Consider the following 22,610-nt stretch of genomic DNA (forward strand, 5'->3'; position numbering starts at 1 on the left):
CTAGGTCTTGGATGGTTTCCAGTAATCTGCATGTTAAAACAACCACCCTAGATGATCCAACTGTGAAGGGCTGTAGTGCAACTATTTCTGAAGACAATGGTTTGTCACACAGGGTGCCCTCTAAATTAGAGACACTGAACCCCTGAGAAAAGACCCTTCTTTTTTTGCTGGGTGGGTTTCGGCGTGTCAGAGAAGTGGTAATGTGGCCTCACTACTGAGTCAGAGTCAGCTGTGAGCCATATGAAGGACTTGACCTTCTATTTCGGCTTAAAAGCTTCAGATTGAATTATTGCTGAATTGGGCACCTAAATGATGAATGCATCCCTCCCAGATCACTTTTGATGCAGACAACCAGATTTCTGGGGCAGATTACAGGTAACCATTATATCTACGAAGGGAACGTTTGCATGGGCTGTACAGTTCATCAAATATGTTTTCCTGCCTATAATTTGTTTTTCATAGTTTAGGATTTTTACCTAGATAGCATTTGAAACAGGGGTGAATGATGTATGCTAATTTGATTGAGAGTTGAAAAAAAAAAATCAGAAAGTAATGAGAAAGTAAAAAACATTGTCCTAGAGGTAGTATTCATTAGTTACCAAAGATTTGAAGAAAATTATCTGGGACATTAAAGTATCAGTTCCTGTCCTGGCCTTTTAAGAAATTCAAAAACAGCCTGAAAGCCATCTGTTTACATTTGTGAATACTTCACATAATTACCACATGCAGTTCTTAGAGAAATAAAGACAGCTGTCACTTGAGTCATCTACTCTTCCATACCTCCCTCAATGTAGGTTTTATAAAACCTATAAATAGAGCAACAGTTTAAGTATTTTAATAACGAATATTCTTTAAAGTATTCCTTTAATAAAGGATACCTTTTAAAAGAAGCAAAACTCTAATTTGGGAATGTTTAGCTAATTCATCTAAGTGTATAGTGAACTCACAGGAGAGCTAGAGCTGGGGCAAATTCCTTGTTTACTCATCTTTCTTTACAATTAGTGGACTTTGTAGCACATTTTTAGTAGAGGTGTTTTGAGATGTGAATAAAAAACTTATGGTGAAACAGAAGACTTTAAATAATAGTAGGGTATAGTAAGGTACACTGAAGTTGCATTTTGTTTTCCTGTTGCTGGTATTAGTGAGACATTTCTGAAATGGAGCGGGGGGAGGGAGTATTGCAAAAATCTTAAATTGATGTCTTTCATTCTGCATGTGATTTCCCCCCTCCTATCCCTGGGTTGGTTTGTTTCCCGTTACTATTCCCTAGATTGCAAAGCATCTTCAGAGTGTGACACTACAATGTAGAAATACAGGAACCATTGCAGACACAGGGTCCCGCACTCCTCCCCCTTAGGGGAGAGATGGCAGTGAGAGCTCTTTCTGGAGAAGGCAAATGGATCCAGAGGAAAGAACTAGAGATGCTATCATGTGGCTGGCTCCCAGCTAAGTAGTTGGCTTCCTACCCAGAGAGTTGGTGGAGAACCTCTGTTAGACAACTCCTACCTGAATCCACAGAGTGTCAGTCTCTTTCTTATTTATGAACAGAAAGTTTGCAAGATTAGGGAGGCTGGCGTGAGAATAAGACCAAGGGGACTGAGGAAACGATGACAGTGCAGGTGGCTGAAGAAAGTTAAGCATTTGCCTCGGGAAGGTTGTGGAAGGTATCTTACTCATTACACGGTAGAGGAGGGTGTATGTAGAGAAGGAATGTTCTTGGAACATGAACCCTCTCTTGGAAACTGAAAAATAGGCTAACTGAAACACAAATTTAAATAGGAAGATTGGAAGCTGAAGCCAGAGAATTCCCTTTAAGCAAAAAAAAAAAAAAGAGAAATGGAAAATAGGAGGAAACAAGGGAATTGTGCTATGAGAGAAAGCATATATTGGTCCAATTCATACAAGGCTTGTAAAGTCTACAGTGTTGATTCTGCCTTTGCTCTAAAAACAGTAATGGAGAATAAATTCTACGAAGCAAAATTAGAATAAGAGATTAAACACCTGCAGCCAAACTTTGCTCATCTTTTCTGCCTGTTTCTTTGTTGTCATTTTGTATCATTTAACATGTGATGCTTAAGTTCTTTGAAAAAGTAATTATTATTTTTCCCTTTGCACAGTTAATTTAGGTCTTTCATTTTCTTGGTCATCCTAATAGCATAAACGAGTTCTGTTACTTGGACATAAAAATAGTAGGCCCGGGTGCATTTGTTAGGGATGTTGAACTATTTTTCTACTTCTTTTGTGGGAACACAATGTTGAGATTTGCTCTTAACTGGGAAATAGCTGGTTTATCAGTTACAGTAGAATCCTGCTGTTGAGATTAGCAAGCATCTATCATTATGGCTTATTCTGTGCAAACTCTTTCCTCATGATTGTTGAAGGAAGGTTTTTAACTTGAACAATTGATGTTTTACAGATAAGGCTCTGATGGCACCAAATCTTGATTCCTTTGGACGAGACCGGGCACTGTATCAGGAGCATGCAAAACGCCGGGTAGCAGAACGTGAGGCCAGGAGGTAATTCTGAAAAATGCTTGCTGTCGGTTGCTTTGTGAGGGAAGTGATTTCTTTTGTCTGGTTTGGAAACTCAGTGCTTGTTGTTTAGGACTCGTCGTAGACAAGCCAGAGAGCAAACCGGTAAGATGGCAGATCATCTCGAAGGCCTTTCCAGTGATGATGAAGAAACTTCTACAGATATTACAAATTTCAATCTGGAAAAAGGTTAGGCTTTTATTTGGAAATGAGATTTGTTATCATTTTGCTTTCTACTTGGGTGTGCTTCTTACTGTGAACTGATGTGGTGTCTCATGACCTCTGCACTACAACTAAGCACTGTTTTCTTAGTTGTACTAATGGCACCCATTTTTATTACTGAATATCACTATGAGGTCTCAAAAACAGCAATAATACCTTGTCATATGGATTATTTAGCACTTGCTTAATAAATGACATTACTCATTAGAAAAGGTAGAATTTGAAGTGGGGGGAAAATGTGTCAGACACCTAAGGCAGCCCTCATGCAGCCTGTCTGGTCTGGAAAGGGAAGGTAAAACCAGGTAGGGCTCCAGCCCTGAAGGAAACCCTGGATTTAAGGGAGTGTTTTGACAATTCAATAATAATGATCATGAAGAATGGTTAGTACCATTAATGTGCCATGCATTTCCTTGGAGCTGCAAATAAAGCAAAAAATTCAGTTCTCACCATTGGCTATAATTATTTGGAGTTACATTTACTTCAAACAACTTAGAAGTTAGAGAAGCTTATGTTTCTCCCACTTTCTTGTTGTGAACATTTCTAAATATAGGGAAAATTTGACATAGTTGATCCAAAGTGGTGTTCTTGTCTCAATGGGAACGTTGTTAAAAAAACAGAAAATTGGAAAGAAAAGCACAGTCATCACCCATATCTCACTCACAGTCACCAGTTCTTGCTGTCATTGAAACAAGTTTGCTTTAACTTTCTGTGTGGTTCTATGTGTGTTTTATTGACCCACTTGAACATGAGTTATGTATTTCATGGCTCTGCCACTAAAATCTTCAGTCTATTTCTCTTAAAACCAAGAATACTTTTTTACCTAATCATAGTATCATCACACTAAGAAAATTAGCTAACATTGTTCATATCACATCTGGATTCAATTTTCTTTCAATAGCAGTCCTAAAAACAGTGGTACCAGAAAATGGTACTTATTGAAACTCTGAAAAACAGATTGCCTGAACTTAGGTCTGATAATAGACAGTTGAGGGCCTCCCTGGTGGCGCAGGTGGTTTAGCGCCGCACTGTGAGGCTGTCCGCAGCCTCTGTAGTGCGGGTTCCATCCTGGCCGGCTGGCGAGAATCCCACATGGCACAGCAGACCTCTCCTGTCTCTCCTGCTGCTCCCCTCAGTAGTGTATTTCATCAGTCTGCTTGTTCTGTGCCCCGTTCTGTCTCTGGTGAATCCTATCAGCCTCCTGCAAATCTGGCCTTTACTGGGGTTCTTGTATAAATAAATAAATAAATCTTAAAAAAAAAAAAAAACAAAAAAAAAAACAGTTGTTGAAACCTAAGCTTATCACTGTCCTCTCATCAGTTGGAATTAACAATTATCCCTTTGTTAATGAGCCTGTTACTGATACTCAAACTACAAGAAAACACTGAAAATACTGTTTTTCCTACTACACACTAAAATATGGTTCATTTGGGGATCTATTATTGCTTTTAGATCGCATTTCAAAAGAGTCCAGCAAGGTTTTTGAAGATGTCCTTGAGAGTTTCTATTCAATCGATTGTATTAAATCTCAGTTTGAAGCTTGGCGTTCAAAATACTACATGTCCTACAAGGATGCTTACATTGGCCTCTGTTTGCCAAAGTTGTTCAATCCTCTCATAAGGCTGCAGCTTCTCACTTGGACTCCTCTTGAGGTAGGTGACTTCTGTCAGGTATAAAGCCTCATCACATGATATGTGGGTAATTTTAATCTCAGAGCTAGAGAAGTCAGATTTTTCAGAGTGAGTAAGGCTTGGGGCTATAATTAATTGATATCGATTACATCTAGATATAATCTTGGTTCTTCTTTCATGTTCCATCCCTTCTTAAGAGCTACTTCTGGGGCCACCCTGGTGGCGCAGCGGTTGAGCGCTGGGTTGCGAGGCTGCCCGCAGCCTCTGCAGCGCTGGTTCAATCCCCGGCCGCTGGGCAAGGGTCCCACATAGTGCGCAGACCTCTCCTGCTGCCCGCTGCTCCCCTCAGCAGTGTATTTCTTCATCAGTCTGCCTGTTCTGCTCCCCGCTCTGGCTCTGGTGAATTCTCTCACCCTCCTGCACTTCTGACTGTACCTAGTGCTTGTATAAATAAATAAAATAAATCTTTTTTAAAAAAAAAGCTACTTCTGGCTTTTCAATTTACATATATTATCTTTCTCAGGTAAAATTTTATGTAGTGACACTGGGATATGAACAAAAATGAATAGTAACTTTGTCCTTTAATCCTAGAAAACCTTAGAATCTCTTGGGAAAGCTCAATGCAGCATGTGTGAAATGAGAACCTGAACTAGAAATCAGGACGGTGAGATGAATTGATAAGTTAAGGAGGTGGGGTTGGTAGGACTTGTTGGCCTGGTTTATAAGGGAGGAGACCAGACTCAACAACATAGAGTGTTTTTGTTTAAGATATGGTTTTGGGGGGGCCTCCCTGGTGGTGCAAGGGGTTGAGCACCGCACTATGAAGCAGTGGGTGGCCTCTGCAGCACGAGTTCCATCCCCAGCCAGCCAGGCAGCAACTCATATGGCAAGGCAGACCTCTCCTGTCTCCCCGCTGTTCCTCTCACCAGTGTATTTCAGTCAGTCTGCCTGTTCTATTCCCCATTCTGTGTCTGGTAAATCCTCTCTCTCACACACACCCCTATCTCTGGCCCATACCCCAGCTCTTGTATGCATAAATAAATAAATCTTTAAAAAATTAAGATAGGGTTTTGGAAGTTACTAGCATATGGATGGAGACATGGGTATTAACGAGATTAACCAGCTTGACTGTGAACTCTAAAGAAAAGAGGAATAAGGTTAAAGTCCTGGAAACAGAACAGAAAAAAATAAGAGCTCTGGGAACCATTTCGCTCCCACCTCCAAAGGTTCTTTGCCAGACCTGTGGTGTTTCGTCTGGTGCCTGTGTGTCTTAGTAGTGGATAGCAAAGACTCAAAAGGACTTCTATATGGGTTTTGGAGTTGTTCTTCTATGTAACTCCTTCTTCTGCCTCACAGCTTCATCTGTCTCAGCTTCCCTGACCTCCTAGTTTCCAGCAAACTGTTGTGCTCTGCTTAGGGTCTCTTGCTCTTTGCTGCTCTGCTGACCCGGAGCTCATTTACTTGATTCCTTTCTTTGAGGAGCCTGGACCTGCACTTCCTATGGTCTGTTGTCTGAAAACAAAAGTTTCACATATTTTTTCCAGTGTTAATTTGTGTATGATTGAAGGTGAAACCCATTTCCTTTTACACTTATGGCTAGAAGGCAGTAATAGCCTCTATTTTAAATGTGTGTATGACCTTCTTAATATCTTTTAGGCAAAATGTCGTGACTTTGAGAATATGCTATGGTTTGAATCTTTGCTCTTTTATGGTTGTGAAGAACGAGAGCAAGAAAAAGATGATGTGGATGTGGCGCTATTACCTACCATTGTGGAAAAGGTGATTCTCCCCAAATTAACAGGTAGAGATTTCTGGATTGAACACCTATACTTACTGGGTTTCTTAATTCTGTTTTAATTTGTTTCTCAAATCTTCTTTAAATTTTGAAGATTTTAAAGTTTTTTTAACCCAAGCATATTTCTACATTAAAAATGCATCATAAATGATAAAGATAACACCTGGCACAGATAGCTAAGCATAGAGTTTTCTTATCCTGGGACTGAAAGACCACCTTAGAGTGGACTGGAGTTGGGGGCAATATCATAGGTGAATTTCAGGGACTCTTAAAGAATGCCTGAAGCAGAGAGTTTTGCAGGGGGACAAGTGTTTTTCTGGGGAACAGGTTCATTATTTCTTCAAATTTTTCACAAAAGATTAGGAATTGTTGCTGTAGGAGCATTTAAAAGTCTTGGTGCTGGGACACCACCTCCTAGAATATAGAAATATACAATCCTCCCCCTTCCCTTATTTTCACTGGGTTCCAGAAAAATAAGAGGACTGTTTTGCTTCATCTTCATCATTACCATTGTTAATAGAACAATGAATGCTGAAGCTTATACTATAGAGAGAGGACAAATAGATCAGGATTAGCATTTACAAGTTGACAACTACTTGATATCAGATTTAAGTCGGCTGCAATTTATTTCTGTATCTCAGCGCACCCTAATTCTTTCTTAATAGTGATAGCTGAAAATATGTGGGATCCTTTTTCTACAACACAGACATCAAGAATGGTTGGAATTACACTAAAACTAATAAATGGATATCCTTCAGTAGTGAATGCAGAAAACAAAAATACACAGGTAATTTAATTACTATCTATAAAGATTCCTCTCTCACACACATACCCCCCTTTTGACAATGAGTCCAAGAGTTTAAAGAATCAATGGTTTACATTCTAAGCCAATCAGAATAGTTTGGTTCTCCGGCTTGTAGCCTAAAATATACAAAATTTGACATAATTGTTTCCAGTTTTAACATCTATAGAAGGAGAGGGTCTTAGTCTGCGTAGCTGCTCTTTTTGCTATTCTCTACCCTTCTCTTCACCCACCCCCTTTCCAGTCTTCGGAACTAAATACCCTCTTAAGGACTGGATTTTTGAGCCTCCCCAGTGGCGCAGGGGTTGAGCGCAGCGCTGTGCAGCTGTCTGTGGTCTCTGCAGTGCGGGTTCGATCCCAGCCGGCCAGGGAGATACCCACATGGTGCAGCAGACCTCTCCTGTCTCGGCCACTGCTCCCCTCAGCAGTGTATTTCAGTCAGTTTGCCTGTTCCCCGCTCTGTCTCTGGTGAATCCTCTCACTCTCCCTCACCTCTGGCCTGTACCCCGGTTCTTGCATGCATGAATAAATAAATCTTTTTTTTTTTTTAAAAAAAAGGACTGGACTTTTTAGAGGAGAAGGAGGGATAAAAATACTGGAATGAGTAACAGTTGATAAATACTACAACATTTCAGCAGCACATCAGATAACTAAGTATTGTTTTATAGCTAGTTCCCAAACTTCAGATTGCTGTCATCCTTCACGAGCTGTTCATATGCTAGTCAGGCATGGAAAAGGTACCTTGGTACATTTTCATTGTCCTCATTTTAAGAACAAAATTGGGCCTCCCTGGTGGTGCAGTGGTTTAAAGACATGTCACTATCAAGCTATCGCCAGCCACTGTGGCATGAGTTCAATCCCTAACCAGGGAGCTGACCCACATGGCACAGCAGCCCTCTCATGTCTTGCATGCTGCTCCCCTCAGCAGTGTATTTCAGCAGATCTGCCTGTTCTGCTTCCCACTCTATCTCTGGTGAATCCTCTCACCCCCTGCATCTGCAGTTCTTATATGCATAAATAAAGAAATCTCTAAAAAAAAAAAAGTAAGAACAAAATTATGTGTCTGATCTTAAATCTTTACATAGTATACTAAGGGGTTGAAGAATTTCTAATGGTTTTATTGCTTGATAGTTGTTGAGGGGTAGATTCATAGAACAGTACATGTTTAATATGGGCCTTCAATAAAAATTTTGAGAAGACAGAATTGAATATGCAGTTATATAATTTGGAATATAGTTTTTCTTAAAATTTAACTTTTATCAAACTCTTACTAAAATTTATCCACTTTTGTTTAGGTATACCTAAAAGCACTTTTATTGAGAATGAGAAGAACTTTAGATGATGATGTATTCATGCCCTTATATCCCAAAAAGTAAGTAACCCCCTAAAAACATTAAAGATAATCTTCATTATCTTCCAGAGAAGGCTTCTTAGATTTTGGAAAGCTGAAGTTATCTTGAAGTTGCTTTCAAGATATGTGGTTCTGTAGCCCAAAGAGACTTAAAGCTCAGTGGGGAAATTGTGCCCTTTAAACAGAACAAAGCAACTAATACTTTTTGTTCTTTCTCCATGTGTCAGAATAAATTTCCATGACTTTTTAAACTTACTATCTTTAGGAATATAGTTGTTTGAAAATTATTTCTTTTGTTTACCTATTTTGCTTGTAGAGAGCTCTCATGATGATGCTTGCATATAAAATATTTGATCGTGGTGTTTCTCTTTTAGTGTCTTGGAAAACAAAAATTCTGGGCCTTACTTGTTTTTTCAACGACAGTTTTGGTCTTCAGTTAAGGTATGTGTCCACAGGGTATCCAAAAGGCTTCAGATTTTGTTTGAATTCCTGCATTATTTTTTGAAAAGTAATTATATACTTTGTTAAGTAGCTCCATAGACTTAAGTCAGTTTACATGTACAAAGTCTCTACTTTACAAACTAATTTTGTTCCAAAAGTTTGCTCAGGTTTGGTATTTCTATAGGAGTAAATAAATTCTGAGTTCCAAAGTAAGGAACAAACTAGTCAACCAAGTGCCTTGCTAAACCACAGTTTATTCGGAAAGTAAAGGACCAGGTTCTTGTCTGAGTTTGGGTTCATAGCACTGAACAGGTAGAAATGTGGCCTTCATGGAGTTCATAATCCAGCACAGTTGACAGGTAGCTAGCAAGTGATCGCAGGTGTGAATTAAAGGGGACATTCAAGACAGTATGGGAGCATATAACACAGGCATAGGGATCTTTACTGGTCAATATCCTAAAGTGATATTTAAGGTATTAGGCTGAAAGAATAAATGGAGTTGTCCCTGAGTGAGGGAGAAGCAGGGTAAACTAGAAGAACTGAGGAGATAAATGTCCAGATGATAACAGAAGCAACTAGGTCATTCACAAGATTTCTTGTAAAGACAATCATAGGGGGAAAAAAAAGACAGACAGAAAAAAACCCAAAAAACAACAATAATAAAAAGAGGGGGATGGCCAGAATATAGGAATAGGCTTGACTACAAAGGGACATGGAGAATTTTGGGGGACATTGTGTTATGTATCTTGATTTGCATAGTGATTGCAACAGCTCTATCAGTAGACACTGTTGTTCTCCCCGAGGTCATTCCATGTAAACAGTAGAGAAAAGAATCTAACTCACACCAGCCTCAGTCCTTGAGCAACCCTTCTCAACCTTGGTTCAGTGAAAGAATAATACCTGATGCCATAATCCCTTGTCTATGCTGAACTCTCCCCCTCCCCCCCCCCAGGGCATCTTCAGTGGTACTAGCTTCTTTTGTATGTACTATCCTTGGGAAAATTAACTAAGGGTCACTGAAATCATTTTCTGTGGGTTTTCATTTTCTCATGTAACTGCTTCAGAAAGACTGTTGAAAAGCTCATAATCACCTGAGTAGCTGCAGGGTCCAGAAGGAGATGCTGGTGGCTTATATGTATGTGTTGGGGAGAGAAAGGCCTGCAGGAACTGAGAAATGTACAACTAAACAGCTAGAGACAAAGAGGTCAAGGAGGACATTCAGACTTCTGGCTGGCCTGAGTAGTTGGATATTACCATTCACTGAGTTGAGAAATACTTGGAAACTTAGACTTCATGGTGGGATGGCCTGGGGGCTTCCACTTTGTATGTATGGAGCTTGAATAGCTTGAGAAGTCCAAGTGACAGAATCTGGTGCAGTGAAATCCAGCGGTGTTATAGTCACAAAGAATTGTCTTGCCCAGGGGTGGGGATGGGAATGTTATGGGACTAGCTTAGGCCTGATTTTGAATGGAAACATTAATTTAAGAATTAGCACTGGCCCAGTGGTACCTTCTGTGGTGATGGAAATGTTCTATATCTAAACTAAGCTATATGTGATTATTTAAATATTAATTTTAATTAAATTGATTAAAATTTAGGATTTAAGTCCTCCGACATTCTAGGAACTATCTGGGTCCTTTAAAGGAACATATGTATTAGTGCTTTGCCAAGGTACTATGTTTCATAAGTTATCTTACTATGTCATTTATATTATACCTGATTTAATTGTTTCATATTTCTTTTTGCTAAATTTTTTTTCACAGTTATTAGGGAATTTTCTTCAATGGTATGGCATTTTTTCCAATAAAACTCTCCAGGAATTATCAATAGATGGTTTACTGAACAGATACATTCTCATGGCTTTTCAGAATTCAGAATATGGAGATGACAGCATCAAAAAAGCCCAAAATGTGAGTTAAATGAGAGAGAATTGTGGTTTTTGACTGCATGTAATTTAAGGTAAATAGTTTTCTTTGAAGAGCGAGTTGTTATCTGACCATGAGAATGGCACACATTAAAAAGACCCAGCAGCTAGTGTGTGGAGAGGATGTGGAGAAGGAGGACCCTGTGACACAGTTGGTGGGAATGTAGATGGGCATGGCGATTTTGGAAAGTGATCTAGATTTGCCATAAAAAGCTAAAAAAGGGAAATAGAGTAACAACCCAGAAGCTCCACCCTGGGACATTTATCTAAAAACATGAAACCATCACCTCAAAAAACTATAAGCTCTACACTACTGCACCATGTACAGCAGCTAAAACATGGAAACAAACTACTGCTGATAGAGAATTGGATTAGAAGATATGATCTAGCACTTGGTGGACTGCTATTCTGTCATAACAAAAAACGAAATGCTGCCATTTGACAGCAAAGTGGAAGGAGTTTGAGGGAATTCGGTGTAGTAAAGCAAGTCAGAATGAGAAACAGATACTGACATTTACACAGTGGTTGATTGGATAAAGCCAGATACTTAATAAGTGAGGTGGGTGAGAGAAAGGGTCAAAGGGGTGAGGTGTCAGGAAAGTGGCAGGGAAAAAAGGAAAAGAAATGGAAGACTGCCCCTTCAAAGTAATTAGTTAATACAGCCCAGCAGCAAGTCTCCTACATAAATACCCTATATCCATTCTCTAGATTCAGCTTTTAGCCAATTTATCTTGCTTAAACTGTTTTATTTTGCATTTTTCATAGGTAATCAACTGTTTCCCCAAGCAGTGGTTTATGAATCTGAAAGGAGAAAGAACTATTTCTCAGTTAGAAAACTTCTGTCGCTACCTTGTACACTTGGCAGATACAATTTACAGAAACAGTATAGGATGCTCTGATGTGGAAAAAAGAAACGCGAGGTAATTACTTGTGATTATTTAATGAATCGGGACTTCTACACTTGATCTTAGCCAAAAGGCCGAGAAGCGATGAATCGGGACTTCTACAGTCTTTGGGTTGTCAGATTTATACCCATTCTATTAAAATGTTTTAAATAGACACATGTTTATATTTTACTTTAATCTGTATGTTTACTTAGTATTGGTGTATGTACCAAAAATACAAATCATTCTATATTTTTGTAGATTTACGCAATTTTTTAAAATTTTTTAAAAATATGTTATTTATGGAGGCCTAATGGAAAGACTTCTTAGTAAGGATTAGCCCTCGAGAATAAATGACTCTTTGTTCTCTGTGTCTTTTGCTGGAGCATTGGGGAGGTCTCAGCCTTTAGAATGTCATGGATCCTGGTCTTTGGATGCTTATTATCACACCGTTGTACACCCTAGAAAGGACAGTCACTAACAGCCAAAGTATATTGAAGGTTATATTGTGAACATTTTTGTTCTGTACTTATCCTGGACTAGAAGTCTCTCTTGATATTTTTGTGGTTGCCACTTAAGTACAGTTTGTGTGTGGTTTTTTGTTGTTTTTTTTTTTTTTTTTTAAGATTTATTTATTTATTTATACAAGCACTGGGTACAGTCAGAAGCACGGGAAGGTGAGAGAATTCACCAGAGCGGGGAACAGAATAGGCAGACTGACGAAGTACACTGCTGAAGGGAGCAGCGGGAGGCAGGAGAGGTCTGCGCGCCATGCGGGACCCTCTCCGGCAGCCGGGGGTTGAACCAGTGCTGCAGAGGCTGCGGGCGGCTTCGCAACCCAGTGCCCAACTGCTGCGCCACCAGGGGAGGCCCTCAGTACAGTTTTTAACAGGGGTTATAAACTAGGAATGAATGAAACATCCCTTTGTGGACATTGTCTTGGATATTTATGATTCTGGCATAAATCGCTAGCATAAAAAGTAACTTAGAACTAGGATGATTTGAATAAATTTTCTTTCTGAAAGTTATATTTCACATATCCCTTCTAATGTTAGTTTCCTTTTCATTTAGTTCACATCATTAGCCATAACCTAATACAAAATATTTTCCTTATTCCCCTTCTATGAAAAAGAACCTTATTTTCTTGAGAGAAAAATATGCTGTTTTTAAGGTAAAATTTAAAATCAAAGTAAATAATCAGATTTCAGTGTAGAATTTTTGGACAGACTTTGGTGTATATTTTATCTTTATTCTTAGTGTGTGTCATTGTGGTATTGCTTGCTAAATTATTGACTAATATTTTTACTGAGTGTGTTGTATTTTCTTAAATAAATCCTATTTGCTTTTTAGACTTTGATATGTATGTACACACATGTATATATTTGTGCATACATACGTGTATGTTTTTGTTTGGCCTTAATACCAACAAATAAGTACTTCTCCAAGAAAAAAACTTCTGCAGCTGTTTAGCCACCTGCTGTATGCAGTGCACATGAAGTAGATCCCACATAGGTTGCAAAGTTACATATTATAATCCTTCCCTTTTAAAAGGTACTTACTGCAACTTTATAGAAAGAAGAGACAGTTAAAATGTAGCATTGTATGCTGTTTCTCACAAGTGGTTCAAACTAAATGTTACAGTAGTCACTCAAGAAGTGTGGTTCTTATACCAACAGCATTGTTAGCATTTGGAGCTTTGTTAAAAATATAGATTTCTCAGACCCCATCCCAACCTTAGGAGTTAGCCCTGGGGGTGAGGCCTGGTGGTCTGTATTTTAACAGCCCCAGGTTATTTTGATGAGTGTGAAGTGAGGATCACTGAGTAATGCATCAGAATGCCTGCTGGGTGTGCTGATAGGATACCAGGTCATGTTCTTCCTGGGAATTATGGAGGAGTGGAATTATGCCGCATCTGAACACATAATTTGTGTTCTGGCATAAAGAACTGGGACTCTAGAAGAGAAAGGAATGGGAGGAAGGGCCCTGAAATAGTCTGGAGATTAATTCCCCTGTCTTACCCCACCAGAGCTGAATGAGATTTTTAGGTGTTTTTATCTTGAAAGTGGGGTCTGTGTCTCTGGGCTACTCATTTAAACTCATGGCATTTTGTTGAATATGGATATATATATATATATTTTACCCTGCTGTATATAGTTTGTACATATTTGTTTGCCTTTTTTAAAAGTGTGTGCTTGGGAAAAAATTGATTGCAAAACCTTAAAAAGTAATTAACAAATTTCCCCTTAAGACTTTTTTTATACTAATGATATGCTGCTACATTTTTTTTTTCTCTTTTAGGGAAAATATAAAACAGATAGTAAAGCTCCTTGCAAGTGTTCGGGCTCTGGATCATGCTACATCTGTTGCAAGTGACCACAATGTGAAAGAATTTAAGTCTTTGATTGAAGGAAAATAGATCTGTGAGACTGAAAAACCTATTGCTTTAATACATACCATTCCCAATGTAAAAATTTTGTATATATGTAAAGTTTCTTAAACTGTAAAATATTGATTCTTGTTTTAATACAATGAACATTATTAATATTCAACTGTGTCCTTAACTGCGGTTTCTTCAGAATGAAAGGAATTGAGATTATTTCTAGGAAGCCTATGAATGTTTTCCTTACTGCCTGTCATACCTTGTTTACAGAAGTACTTTATATGGTCATTCAAATTTACCCTCTTGGTTAACTGTTCTCTGTAAATGATGTGTGAGTGTAAATTGTGTAATTATGCATATGTATATTTATACCACCATGGAGTTAACTTCCACACTGGGAATTTGTGGTGTTTTTCTACAGAGTAAGCCTTTTAACAGCAGAAAATTATTCAGTAGCAAATTGTCTTAGGGAAATTACTACACTGTTGCAAGAAAAGGGCTGGCAAGTGACTAAGTTTCATCACCTTTTGGTTAGCAGTTGCTGTCATTGTAGCTGTGCTGCCTTAAAAATGAGAGTTGAGTGTAGACTTAGTCATGGGTGAGTGGTGGACTTTCTTCCTTGAATCAGCGTTACAGTCAAATGTGGGTTTGATGAGAACGCTAAATAATATATGCAACATAGGCTTTTGAAAAGAACTTCGAAGTTTAATTTTTGGAATTAATAGACCCACAACCTAACTGCATGGTTTGGGCTGACTGTCCTGTCTTTTTCATGGTTTTACTACCTGACCAGCTTAAAAATTCATGCATCAGAATTTAGTATTCTTTCATTATATTTAAAATCCCACATATGTGAGTTATATATGCAATAAAAGAATACGCCTTGCTGATTAGCCGCACCCAGGCAATTTAATACCCATGGTCTTCTATAATGTTTATACCATGTTGTAAATATTCAAAGAACTTGTTTTAAAGTTTATGCTTTCTGATTCTGTGATTTTCAAAAGAGGAATTTTTTGGAAATTAAGGACTATTGTTTGATAATTATATATGTAATTAAGCTTTAGCCAAGCATTAAATTAATTTTTAAATATAGTCTTTGTTGTATTTTGCTGGTGACTAATTCTAGAGCATTTCAGATGATTCTGATCGTGTATAAGCGTATGCACCCTTGGTCAAGTCAGCCAGTATTTAGAACAGTGTCATGCATTCCATTTGCTCTGCCAATCTTTTTTTTTAAGATTTATTTATACAAGCACTGGGTACAGTCAGAAGCACGGGAGGGTGAGAGAATTCACCAGAGCCAAAGTGGGGAACAGAACAGGCAGACTGACAAAATACACTGCTGAGGGGAGCAGCGGGCGAGACAGGAGAGGTTTGCGCGCCATGTGGGACCCTCGCCTGCGGCCGGAGATAGAACCGGCGCTGCAGAGGCTGCAGACAGCTTCACAGCCCAGTGCTCAACCGCTGCACCGCTGGGAGGCCCTGCTCTGCCAGTCTTATCTTTACTGTGGGAATATTACTTATCCCTACATTCTCATTCTGGATGAATTTTTTGTTGCATCTTAGTGGCCTACTAAATAGAATTATATTGAGAACAATCGTTCTTAACTTCAGTGGAATAAAACATATAGACATGAGTGTGCATATATATGTATATGTGTGTATGTACATATACATATGTAACATGCACCTCATTTGTGCCTTAAACTTAGACTGATTACTTTTTCCTATCTGCAGTAACTCAGACTTTTTCCTTTTTATCCTATGAAATCCATCAGGCTGGTTTGGTTTTAGGAATAGGATTGCCCACCATACCTTGATGTAAGTTGATGAATTTAGCAGAGAACTATACATAAAACAAGTGCTTCTCAAATCTCAGCCAGGAAGTTTTCATTCCTAAAATAGTAGAGGGCATTCTTAGGAAGGAAATTATCAGAAGATAAATTCAGAGGTTGGTTCACATTTTAATGAAGTTAGTTTTATCTTTTCTCTGTAGCAGTCTTCTGAGTTAACTCCAACATTTGTATGGATGGTTTTTGAAAGGGAAAGTTATTTTCTGAGACAATATAACTCACTCTCATAAAAGCTGATTACATCTTGTGCTGGATGATGGAGGTGCTCCACCCATATCCTTGCTGATGCCACTGGTGTCCTACGCACCTGCAGCTCTGCGTGAGGGCTTTCTCTTGGCCTGTGCATCAGATAATGTAACTGGGAGCAGTTCTTGGCCATCGGAGTGGGAGAGTAAACATTCCAGGGCCTTTTAATCCTGGTGGAGGTGGGGAGGGGCAGTCACCAAAATGGCATTTGAACTGCAAGAGAGATATTGGTGGGAAACAAGTAGGAGGATAGGAGAGGGAGCTGGAGAAAGCTGAGAGAGACAGCGCTCATGAGGCAGGTCTGACCCATGTGTGAGAGAGGGAGAGGGAAGCAATTAAGGAAAGTCACATGGGTACAGTTTTTTTTTTTAAATATTAATTTTTGCATACAAGAACTGGGTGTAGACCAGAGGTGGGGGGTGGTGAGAAGATTCAGCAGAGAGAGTGAGGAGCAGAACAGGCAGATCTACTGAAATATGCTGCTGAGGGGGAGCAGTGGGCGAGGCAGGAGAGGTCTGCTGCACCATGTGGGTTGTTCCCTGGCCTGCTGAGGATCAAACTGGGGAGCTGCAGTGGCTGGCAATAGCTTGATAGTGCTGTCTTTAACCCCTGTGCCACCAGGGAGGTCCCACACATGGGTACAGTTCTAAGAAAGTATAAGCAGGGCTGACAAGTCGTTAGCCCAAAATTGCACTTTGGAGGCATTGTATGTCTTCAGGAGCAGCCTGGCTTTTATAGTGCTGCCATTCTTGGGCTTCGGTGGAAAGCAGCTCTTGGGAAGCGTGAGATCAGGGTCTGGTAGGACACTTAGCGGCAGGTAGTCAGGCTTAGGTAGGAAGATGGGTATGGTCCACATCGACCCACAGAGGACTGCAGTTGATTTGAACCATACTTGCCTGCAGTAATGACATCATCCCCCAGAATTTGCCAAAACCTGTGCAAGACTTAGAGTAAGTACCTGTCTCATAAATATATATATATATGTAGATTCCCTAATTTTTCATGAGTCAGGTTTATTGAGTTATAATTTATAAACACTAAGGTTTACCCTGTGCGTGGCTAATGAATTTCAACAAATGCCTATTTTGTGTTTGACGTGCTGCTTGCCCTGAAATCATGAAACCCTCCTAAAAGGGGTCAAATGTTGTTGAGCAGCAAAAAGTAGGAAAATGGAAGCTGCTACATTGTAGTGATTCTTTGTGGGTACAAAAAAACCTCATCTCTAACTGGTAATATGCATATTATAAAGGAATGCCATCCACTGGTTATGGCCAAGAACATGTTGATCTGCCATTTGAAGTAAATGAAAATGCAAACAATAAAACACCAGAACTTGTACAGGAAGCAAGAAGTAGGAAATATGTCTGGATGTCACAGAGGCCTTGGGCTTCAATGGTAACTGTCATTGATATGTTTCAGAGACTCCCTTCCAGAACTGAAACTGCCTAAGGATATTGAGTTCACAACTCCAGAGAGTGGCTTCTAATTGCCCAGCAAAGGCAGACCAGCTCGGTATTGGTATAAGATACCAGTGTTGATGTACAACATTGACCAACTGCCCCCCTGGCCTGTTTCTGGATCTCCAGGCCCCAGTAATTGGACCTGGCTTATCCTCAACTCTCAAATGTAAAGGCTAGAATCACCCAGTAAATGACAATGCCCAGTGCAGCAATTTTCACTAAATATACTAAGAATATATACCATTAGTACCTGGTCTTTTAGTTAAGATCTTTAATAAAATGCACCTTATCTATCACTCTTGATGATTCAAAACATGTTTTTGACACGAGGCTTGAGAAACCCTTTGGAAACCATCATAAGCAACTTTGCACACTTTGACCATAAAAGCTTACCTTTTACATGTCACCTTAGATCTTGAGAGTTCAGAGCCACCTGCTGCTTTGGGACTGAGATCCAGTTGGGAGAGTGAGTGTCCTGCAGTAAGGCCAAGCCCTGGTCTGGCTCTGTCTTTGATTTCCTCAAGGATTCTTGTGTTTCATCAAAACAAACACCCTTCACTTCAACTCTCTTATGTTGTTCTCGTTTCATTTTTTTGTCACAAGTTTCCTGTTCAGTAACAATTTCCTTACCTTTGGTATTTGTGATCAGTTTTTCAGCTTCTGAATTTTCGTTTGGTTTTCTCAATGATTCTGCTCTCAAGCTTGCTGTATTATCTACTTTCAGGATTTCTGATTACTGTGACTTTGTTTAAAGCAAATAGCTAATTCATTTTGCTCCCTACTCTTATTACATTTCAAGGCCACTGTTTTCTCTTTAACAGGGCAACTGTTCCTTTCTATACACTAATAGGTCTGCACATCCTCATAAAGTTAGCTCTAGTCTATGTAACCCGAGAAGAAGCTGTTAAAAAAGACAGGATTCGATTTGCCAAAAGTTTTCTGTAATTTAAAAAAATTAAACCCAGCCTATAAGGAAAAGAGGGTCTATTGATTTGTAGTCTTAAAACTTAGTATAGTTTTTCTAATATTGTTTTTTGGGATAATTGTTAGTCATTTCTAAGTTTCTAAATCCTCGCTTCACTGGGTATATACTATTAGACTGGTCTACATCAAATCACTATATGAGTATTTTTGATCTATAGAAAAAAATAGTGATTGTTTCAATGTGACACAGAGAATTGCCCACAGGAGAAATACTCTAGTCAAAAATCAACACCTGGAAATCAGGGTGATTGTCTTCAATTTGTTGAAGCTATTGGAGCTGATATCTGAAACACCTGCCTGGGGCTATCTTGCTGGCTCAGTTTCTCTTCTGGTGGAAAGTCACATAAGCCTTATATTTAAGTTTTTCTGTGACTGCTGTAACACGTTACAATAAACAGGGTGGTTTAAAGCAACAACAATTAATTCTCTCACAATTGTAAAGTTTGCAATCAAGGTGTTGGTAGGGACGTGCTCCCTCCAAAGTCTCTAGGGAAGAATCTCCTGTCCTCCTCCAGCCGCCATGGCTGTTGACATTCCTTGACTTGTGGTCACATTTCTCTGTGGGGTCTAGGGGGTGTTCTCTGTCTCCCTATAAAGACATTTGTTATTGCATTTAGAGCCTATCAAGATAATCCAAAATCTCAAAACCTTTAGTCATATCTATAAAGCCTTGTTTTCCACATAAACATTCATTGGTTTCCAGGATTAGGATTTGGGTATCTTTGGGCAGTGGTGTGGTTTCGCTCTCATTGCTAATTTTCAAGAGTCAAGAAGGTATCTGCCTGTCTTTGTAGATCCTAGGACTGCACTAAGAAGTTTGTGTGTACCACTTCACCTGTATTTTATTAAGTCAGCCCATCCCAAAGGGCTGGATTGGTGAATATTCACCCAGCTGTTTTCAAGTGCTGTAACAAAATAGAAATAAATATATGAAGAAGGACAAGAAAACAGTTTTTTAAAGTTACTATTAAGATTGCCCTTATGCTTTCAATTCTGGGTGCATGTCTATTTCATGACTAAAATCTATTTTGAAAGGATTTGGAAAATCAAAAGAAGTCAGGAATAAGCAGAATGACTTGCCTCTAAAAGGACCTAGAGGGTGGTACAAGGGATTAAGATGCAACCTATAAAGCTATCTGCAGCCACTGCAGCACGAGTTCAATCCCCAGCCAGGGAGCTACCCACATGGTGCAGCAGACCTCTCCTGACTCACCCACTGCTCCCTCAGTAGTGTACTTTGGTCGATCTGCCTGTTCTGTTCCCTTGCTCTGTCTCTGGTGAATCCTCTCTCCCCCACCCCCAACTCTGGCCTGTGCCCCAGTTCTTGTATGTATAAATAATTTTTTTAAAAAAAAGAATAGTTTAAAAGGACCTAGAACCCACATTCCCCACTCTGACAAAGGCAGTGTTTCTGTGTTGCACAGACACAGGAAGTGGAAGGTTTTGAGGTGGGCAAATTCAACATCATAGTTTTTGCTGTTTCAGTCCTTTGCGTGGGCTGTAGAGGCATTATACCTGAAAAGGCAAATAAGAAAATTTAATTTTTACCCGCTCCCATTTAGTTTTCTTGTCTAATGCAATCTCCAATTAAAATGGATTGTTCTGGAAAGAAAAGCAACCACAGACTAGTACATTATCTTAATATGAATTTAATTTTGAGACTGATGTCTGAGATTTTGCTACAAAGAACAAAACCATTTTTTTCTAAGGAGATAGCACTAAATAAGAGAAAATTTTCTCCAGTTCTCAGAACTACATTCAAGTATCTGTGCACATCTGTTCGAAAAGAAGTGTCCTCTTTTTATTGAATTATGGCTTCTTTAGTATTCTGAAACAAGGGTGGGTCCAGCTTCTCTAAAATGGATGAAGAAATGTTAAGTCACATGACAGGGCCCTGGAGGGGGAAATGATTTTTTGCAATATACCAAATTTAAATTCTGCTTGTGCTGTTAAAACAAAAACGAGGGGGAAAGATAAAGAGAAAGCAAAGGCAAGTGGAAACAGTTTCCCGACTGCTGGCCTCAGGTTTTCAATTCCTTTTGGCCCCCTCAGCTTTGACTTCATCCCCATATTTAGATCTATGAAGTGCAAACAGAATGAGAAGTCTGTGGGGCCCATTGACATCCACCAGGGAGTATAATTTGTTGGAAAATGACATGTAAAAGACTTTCATTATTAAATTCCAGCTTGGAATTTAGCTTAGCAAAAAGCTATTTGTGCAGGGACCACCAGAGATAGATGCCTCTCGGCCTCAGGACAGCCATGTTTTTGCCTGAGTCTGGAGATCCTGCTTGGGGGCTCCCCACTCTGCATCCTTCACGCTGGGACTCCCCAATGCTCGGCGCCCCCAGGCAGAAAACAGGGCGTCCAGGCTTGTTCCACAGCCGGCTCAGCCTCTTCCCGCCGCCTGCCCGGCTCGGCGAGGCGCGGGCGCTGCTCTGAGACACCATGGACAGCTCTTCGGGCGCCGCCGGCCGCGCCCGCCCCGCGCCCACCCGGACGGCGGGGGCGGCAGGGGGTGGTCCCGACGCCCAAGTTGGGCACGACCAGTACCCGGTCCCGACGCCCTTCCCGGAGCCCCTCCCTGGCGCCCGCGGGAGGGCGGGGGAGCGCCGAGGAGCCCGCGCGAGGGGCCGGCGCGGCGAGTCCCCCTGCCCCGCAGCCCCCGCAGGGGGCCCGGCCGCCGCCCCGGGGCCCGCGGCCCAGCAGGGTCCCGCCGGGGGCCGCGGGGGCCGCCGGGTGGGCGGGGCCGCCGGCGCACGCCCCGCCCCCTCCCGCGAGGGCGGCCCCGCCCCCGCGCGGCGCAATGCGGAAGCGCTGGGCCTGCTGGGGCGGAAGTGACGGCGCGGGCGGCGGCGCCGGCTGCGGGAGCCGGAGGAGGAGGGGCCGGCGGGGGCGAGCCAGCCGCGGGGGCGGGAGCGGCGCGGCCAGACCCTCGGCGGCCGGGCGCGCGGGCGGCGCTTCCCAGGCGGGCTCCGCCGCCGCAGCCGGGCGAGCTCGGTGAGGGGCGGCCGCGGCTCGGGGTGACAGCGCCGTCAGCCGCCGCGCGGGTCGGGGCGCGGCGCGGGGCTCCGGGCGCTGCGCGGGGCAGCGGCCGCCGCGGTCTCCGCCCCCGGGAAGGGCCGCGCTCCGGGGCGCTCGGCTCCCGGGACCCCGCGGAGCCCGGGGCGGCCGCTCGCGGGGACGCTCCCGCCGGCTGCCCCGCGGCGCCCGCCCGGAGTCTGCGGCGCGGGGTCCGAGCCCGGCCCCGAGCCCGGCCCGCCCGAGCCCCGGGCAGCGGCGGGAAGTTTCCGAGTCGGTCCCTCCCGCGGCGACGCACCCGGGCGGGAGCCGGCGAGCAGCCCGGCCCGGGGCTCGGGGTCCCCGGGCCCCCGGGAGCGCGGGCGCGCGGGGCTCGGGCGCCGGGGACGGCGGGGGTCCGCTCTGCCTCCAGGGAATTAAGTGACGCCTCATCTTTCTGGAATAAACCATCCTCTGCCGGAACTCCCTCCTCCTCCCCCTGCCCCCCGCACCCCAAACCCGGCGGGGAGCGCCCCGGGAGGCCTCGGGCCCCGCAGGAGGACGCGCGCTCACCGTCGGGCTCTCGTGTCCGCAGGGCCCTGCGAGGCGAGCAGGATGGCGTTCAGCAAGGGGTTCCGCGTTCACCACAAGCTGGACCCGCCGCCCTTCAGCCTCATCGTGGAGACGCGGCACAAGGAGGAATGTCTCATGTTCGAGTCCGGGGCCGTGGCCGTGCTCTGTAAGTGCCCTGCAGCCCGGCTGGCCGCGGGCTCTGCATTTGAGATACTCCACATTCAGCCTTTTTCAGCAAAAATCCTGACCCCCCCCCCCACCGCCTTACTGTGCTTTCATCTTGTTTTCATCAAACGTGTTTTTTTCTTCTCCCTGGTGTGAGCTATGGTAGGCCGAGGGGGAGAGTCAGGTGTGGGTGACAGGTTTGTGCTTTTATGTGTTCTGCTGCCACTTCTAGAAGTAAATCTTTCCCAAGAAATACTGTAATTTTTATTGCATCACCTAAACCTGTAAAATGGTCTGCTTTGGTGTTTTGACCGTAGAGAACAGAATTTCTTGTAGGTCAGTTATACTAACAGTCTGTGAAAGTATTT

The 22,610-nt window shown here is 42.0% G+C and overlaps 2 protein-coding genes across 6 annotated transcripts in view; both read left to right on the top strand.

Moving 5' to 3' along the window:
- PAXBP1 (PAX3 and PAX7 binding protein 1) overlaps positions 1 to 15,053 on the top strand; it is a 30,447-nt gene extending 15,394 nt beyond the window's left edge. Inside the window, 10 exon segments of the mRNA XM_037525021.1 lie at positions 2,417 to 2,516; positions 2,605 to 2,720; positions 4,203 to 4,402; positions 6,038 to 6,182; positions 6,842 to 6,963; positions 8,274 to 8,350; positions 8,704 to 8,770; positions 10,534 to 10,680; positions 11,460 to 11,614; positions 13,877 to 15,053. Of these exon segments, the coding sequence (XP_037380918.1) occupies positions 2,417 to 2,516; positions 2,605 to 2,720; positions 4,203 to 4,402; positions 6,038 to 6,182; positions 6,842 to 6,963; positions 8,274 to 8,350; positions 8,704 to 8,770; positions 10,534 to 10,680; positions 11,460 to 11,614; positions 13,877 to 13,994 (1,247 nt within the window). The 3' untranslated portion in view covers positions 13,995 to 15,053.
- A 6,430-nt stretch (positions 15,054 to 21,483) lies between these two features.
- Positions 21,484 to 22,610, top strand: part of SYNJ1 (synaptojanin 1) — a 75,619-nt gene continuing 74,492 nt past the window's right edge. For all 5 annotated transcript variants that reach the window (XM_037525022.2, XM_037525024.2, XM_037525023.2 and 2 more), the window contains exons 1-2: positions 21,484 to 21,504; positions 22,100 to 22,243. In XM_037525022.2, coding sequence (XP_037380919.1) covers positions 22,120 to 22,243 — 124 coding nt within the window. In that variant the 5' untranslated portion in view covers positions 21,484 to 21,504; positions 22,100 to 22,119. The remainder of the gene's footprint in view (positions 21,505 to 22,099; positions 22,244 to 22,610) is intronic.

This window comes from Talpa occidentalis, unplaced genomic scaffold (genome assembly GCF_014898055.3).
Source record: "Talpa occidentalis isolate TD23 unplaced genomic scaffold, MPIMG_talOcc4v2.1 talOcc4.4, whole genome shotgun sequence".
Classification (NCBI taxonomy): domain Eukaryota; kingdom Metazoa; phylum Chordata; class Mammalia; order Eulipotyphla; family Talpidae; genus Talpa; species Talpa occidentalis.